Below are 6,000 nucleotides of genomic sequence, written 5' to 3'. Positions count from 1 at the left end.
GAAAATCTTAACTTAAAAATTAAATTTAGAGTTTTTTTTTTTTTGAATTTTATTTATAGAGTTCTAAATATATCCGTAAAATAATCATTAGAAAAACATTGAATTAACTGTCTAAACTAAAACTACATGCATAATAGTTTTGTATAACCAAAGTATGCCACTTTTTTTAGGGATGAAAAATAAAAATTTGATAATTATTAGGACTAACAATTTATTTAATCCAAAAATAAAACACAAGATAAGAAAAATATTAGCCAAAAAAATAAATAAAATTCCAATATGGAAATAAACAATTAATAGAAGTAAATATTTATATTTTGGTAAAAAAAACAAAAGTAGACATTTTTTTTTGGTAAGTTAAAAGTAGACATTTATTACGTAAAAACCATGAGCATCTTTTTATGTCAATGTTAAAACCATAACAGTTTTAAAAAAATGAATGTTTGTTGATATTTGAAAGCAAAAATCAGAGATGGTGAAATTCTCGGTTGGTGGTTCCGACGACGGTGAAGGACCTAGCAACCCAAACCAGAAGCGCCGAAGGGTTGACGACGGAGAACAACCAGCACCAACAACCACAGAAGAAGAAGAAGAAAACGAACAATCATCACAAGAAGGGTTCGAAATGGTAAATATCCCAATTCGAAACCTAGAAAACGACGCAAATGAAGGAACCTCCAATGGATCCAACTCAGGACAAGCTAATGATATGGGTAAGAGCGTTTCTGCAGTTATTTCTGACCCTGATGTTCTTGATTGCTTCATTTGCTCTGAACCATTGTCAATTCCTATATATCAGGTCAGTTTTTGTTTCATTCCAATTTTTTATTTGATTCTGGATTATTTTGTTTGGACTGTGAATTTTCCATTTTTTTTGTTCTTATGATTGTTTATTTGTGTATAAAGTTTGGTCTTTTTTCTTTCTGTGAACTGATTGTTGATGATGTGAAAGTAATGTTGTTAGGTTTAGGTTAATATGCTTAGAAATTCAGTTAGGGTTCTGCTGATTTGAAATTTAGAACCATAAAAACAGTGATTTTGAGTTGTTAAGATTTGGGATTTTGAGTTGTTAAGATTCAGGTCAGTTTTTGTTTCATTCCCCTTTTTATTTGATTCTGGATTATTTTGTTTGTACTGTGAATTTTTCATTTTTGTGTTCTTATGATTGTTTATTTGTGTATAAATTTTGGTCTTTTTTTGTTTCTGTGAACTGATTGTTGATGATCTGAAAGTAATGTTTGTTTTGGTCAAGTAGTTTAGTGGCCATAATTTCACCCGTTAAGGTGAATAAGTGGAGAATCCCGGTTCGAATCCTAACCCTGTATATTGCAATGACGCTACCAACCGAGCTAAGTTCATAGGATTAGGTTAGTGATTATATTGTGAGTTGAGATGTAGGGGAAGTTCCCTATTGAAAAGAAATGGGGAAGTTGTACATCCATTGTAAGTCAATTGGAAGCAGCTCTACCTGATTGATGAATTCAACCACCGTAACACAACCAATCCATGAACTCGAAACCAATGCATTAAGATTACGTGATAAATTGTTCTGGTGGGTAAACTGTGATTTTACAGTAAAAAGTTCATTGGATTGGATGTGGATCTTTGCGGTGTTTTGGACTCCCCTGTGAAAAGCCATGGTTTAAGTGTAGACTTTTCGATGATTTGTTTGACCCTTAAAGTAATTTGTTATTCCTGAAATGTGGCTGAGTGAGGGTTGATTTGTTGGCATAGGTATTTGTAGAGACATGTTTCTCTTCATTTTGCATTTGAGGGTTCAAAAGCAACACCTTTGAAGAATATAAACATCTAATGCAAAGTTCCGTTAATGGAGTGTTAAAACTTAGGATTTGATCCATTGACCGCACTTTCCTATAACTTAGGAAGGATATACATTTTTTATTGAATGACATATTGACATTAATTTGAGAAAGAACTTACAACTCAACGCAGTAGTAAAATTCGATTTGCTTAACATTTTATTAGGTTTATCCTTCATCTGTTTTGAATCTGAATTTCAAAGTATGCTAGTGTATTTGCTTTTTTATTCTTTACTGATTATGACAACGTAATAATTTATGAATTTAAAATCAATTGCTACATAGATTTGATGCCATTTTCCCAGTTCTGAAGGTTCGATGCTAATTTATGAATTTAATGTCTTAGCATTATATAATTTTTTTAATATAGATTTGATTAGATTAGATTAGATTAGATTTATCCTTTATCTGTTTTGAATCTGAATTTTGAATTATGCTGGTGTATTTGCTTATTTGTTCTTTCCTAATTATGACGATATAATAATTTATGAATTTAAAATCAATTGCTACATAGATTCGATGCTATTTTCTCAGTTCCAAAGGTTCAATGCTAATTAATGAATTTAATGTCTTAGCATTATCTAATTTTTTTAATATATTCACCTGCATCTACAAATATGTGTATATATATATATACACACACACACACACATAGGGGTTTGTTGTCCGTAGTCTTCACTGTTACAATTGGATGAATTTTCTATGGCAGTCTTGCTCTTCAAATTTAACCACAAAACTAAATTAACTTTGTCATGAAGGTATAGAGGTAAATGATTTATGTTCTCATAACCATATAGCTGATGTTCTGCGATAAACTGTTGAGGACATATAATTATAAAGGAAATCAGTCTTAATCACTAGATCTTTCTTGCAAATAAGCTCATTTTACTGATGTGTGACTGTAGATAAATTCATCGTGATGATAATTTTTATCTTCAAAACTTACTAAAATGTATACTTCATACATTCCATGTGCTCAAAGTTGTTGATATTTGTTGTTTGCTGTAATGTTCGAATTTAAATTGACGTTGGCTTTTGAAGCACAATGCTAATGATGGTGGCCTTACATTATGATTAGTATGTGTATGTCAATTTTTCAAAAAAATAAAGTATGTCACTTTTCATCGAAAATATTTTATGTGGTTACTGTAATTTGAAGGTAGTCAATAAAAGATGGGGGAATTTACCTTACCTCTCCTTTCCTTCAAAAGAAAGCGAAGGAGCACTATTTGACTGTTTGCCACTTTTGCTGCATATTTCTTTAATTTTTTTATCTAGCTACTTCATGCAAGCCTTTCAAAGTTGCGTTTTTTATTTAATTTTATTGTTTTGTTTGTTGTTCCATGTAATGAGAGATCTAATTTGATAACTTTCTTTGTGATTAAATGATAATTCAGTGTGAGAATGGCCATATTGCTTGCTCTAAGTGTTGTGGCGAACTTATGAACAAATGTCCCATGTGCTTAATGCCCATTGGGTACAATCGTTGCCGGGCTGTGGAGAAGTTGTTGGAATCTATTAAAATATCATGCCCAAATGCAAATTATGGCTGTAAAGAAATGCTTAGTTGCAATATGAAAGGCAGCCACGAGAAGGAATGCATATATACACCATGTAAATGTCCACACAAAGGTTGCGGCTTTCTTGCCTCATCCAAGGAGTTAGCACTTCACTTCAGCCATAGGCATGTAGGTTTTGGAGTACAGTTTACATATGGCAAATACATATCTGTCTCCTTAAATACTCGTCAGAAAGAAATTGTTCTTATAGATCAAAATGATGCAACACTATTTATTGTTCACAATATTTACCTTCAGAAATTGGGAAATATGGTCCATATTAGTTGTCTTGGTCCCAAAGCAATGGCGGGTTTTCATTATGTTGTCAAGGCTATGACTGATGCAACCACATTGAAACTGAAAACTCCTGTGAATATCATTCAAGACAATAATGGTAGTGCTCCTACAACTGGATTTCTTATGATTACTCCAGATCATCTTAACTTTGGACAACTCAAATTGGATATTCGTATAAAGTCTCACCAAACCGTTGTTTAAGATTGAAGGGGACTACAACTTAGTTGATTGCTATATGTATTTACTTCATTTAGGAGTTTGTCATATTGAACAATTTACTCGATGTGGGTGCAATTGGATTTGAATGCTCTCAAGAAAGGTGCTCTCATTGAGTAGGAAACTAAAAAAATGCTTTTGTTAATGTATGTGATTATTGTTTCAAAATCAACCCTTAAGTATGTACTATGTAGTATGTTAAAAATCTAAGTTTTGATGACAATTAGTTTAGTTTATGTAAGAGCTTTTCTATACATATATGCAGAAGATACGAATAGAGCAATTGTTGGTTACAAAATATTTCTGCACAGTCATATTGCAAAGAGTTTCATAGGATCAAGTTGTATGGAATTATTATTGGAGCCTTGGAAGTTGGAGGAGTGAAACTGATGTAGATTCTATCACTTTATGTGAGATCTATCTCTAAAGTATGAAATTTACTTATATTTTATTTAATAAGATAGTGATTGTTGGAAAGGCAATGTTCCTAGTACTCTTCATGTAGAGATCTAAACATAAACTATTTCACCTTAAAATCAATCAATTTTATAGGCCAACAATGAGATATATAGGTCTAAGTAATTTTTATTTTTTTTGAATCATATAGGTCTACGTAATTATTTATAAAATATATATATTTTTTTAATCATATAGGTCTAAGTATTATTTGGTTGTGTTTTTGTCTTTGAATGAACTGTGATAGTTTTTTTTTTTTTGTTGATAAACAACGAAAAGCTCAATGAGAGGCTCTTGCCTTCAGCTGTTTATCGAGTAGTATATCTATATATGACTTTTTTTTTTTATCAAGTAGTATAGTGGCTAGAAGTGGAGTGTTCAGTGTTTGAACCTCGACTCTTGCATATATAATACGATAATACGATGTTTCTAACAACTGAATTAAACTCATGAGGTCATATTTTGTTTTTGTATCATGACTATTTTGTGTCGGTGTATTGTCATATAACTGAATCGATAACACAAGTGGTTATATTCTTTTGGCCAAATACATCAAGGGATCTTTAACTTTTACGTTTGTAACAATTATGTCTTTAAGCTTTTTAGGTAACAGTTAAGTCATTTTATGTTTTTTAGGTATCAAATAGGTTCTTTACGTTTCTAATTTATTGAACCGTTATCCTTCAAGCTAATTTTCGTTATCTTGTTGCACCGCAGATGTTAATGTTGACTTCCACCACGAAAAATATATAGAAAAGGATTGTAGAAACAACGATAGAATGAAGAAACAAAATATCAAAATCAATTTATCAAAAAATAAATAAAAATATCAAAACCAAAATAAACATAAGCAACAATGAAGAAACATTATAAAACCACTTTATATTAATGTATTATGATTATTTGAAGAAAACCCTAGCTAATACTACATAATAATAATATAGTAAACCAAGACATTCAACTCAAGTGATTAATCAGTTCTCCTTAGGATGAATTATTCGAGAAAAATCGAGTTCTTACCGGAACTCTCTTTCCTTGAGGAGAGTTAATACAAAGAAAAAACTATATAATTACAAAAGATAAAAAAGATGGATTGATAAATATGACTTATCATTCTAATTTCATCAAACTGACCACTTAATACACTTAATACATTAGAATCACAATAAAACACCGTAATTTTAACAAAAAATATATTTTAAAGTTTCGACAATTAATACATCAAAGTTTCACCGTGATTCGAAAACATGCATGCTTAAACAGATAATACATACATATATAAAAAAACAATTGCAACAACAAAGAGAGGATGAAGTCGATTTGAAATGAAAACCAAAAGAAACATAAGTAAAGCAACTGATCCCCAAGTAGATTGTCCCCCATCTCCACCATCCATATTTGTCACATTAGATTGTGGAGCCACATAGCGTCCAAACAGGGAAATAACAGTAATCACAAGTGTCAAAAACAAGAGAAACAAATTAAGGTTGGTGCTTGTTGATTGCATGTTCATATATGATGAAATACATAATAAGAACACAACAATACCAACTATGGCTACTAATTGAAGAGGTGGAGTTGATATAGAGGAGAAAGAGTTTTCCATCCATCCTTTCTTTAATTCTGAATCATTACTCTCGTTCACTAGTGAA

At 31.0% G+C, this 6,000-nt stretch overlaps 1 protein-coding gene across 1 annotated transcript; it reads left to right on the top strand.

Moving 5' to 3' along the window:
- The first annotated feature begins 359 nt into the window (after positions 1–359).
- Positions 360–4,348, top strand: LOC123916676 (E3 ubiquitin-protein ligase SINA-like 10). The gene is made up of 2 exons (XM_045968191.1): positions 360–799; positions 3,218–4,348. The coding sequence occupies exons 1-2, from the start codon at positions 473–475 to the stop codon at positions 3,875–3,877; spliced, it is 987 nt and encodes a 328-aa protein (XP_045824147.1). The 5' UTR covers positions 360–472; the 3' UTR covers positions 3,878–4,348.
- Positions 4,349–6,000: the final 1,652 nt, after the last annotated feature.

This window comes from Trifolium pratense, linkage group LG3 (genome assembly GCF_020283565.1).
Source record: "Trifolium pratense cultivar HEN17-A07 linkage group LG3, ARS_RC_1.1, whole genome shotgun sequence".
NCBI lineage: Eukaryota > Viridiplantae > Streptophyta > Magnoliopsida > Fabales > Fabaceae > Trifolium > Trifolium pratense.
The sequence above is the reverse complement of the archived record's forward strand: the minus strand, read 5'-3'. Positions and strand labels throughout refer to the sequence as shown.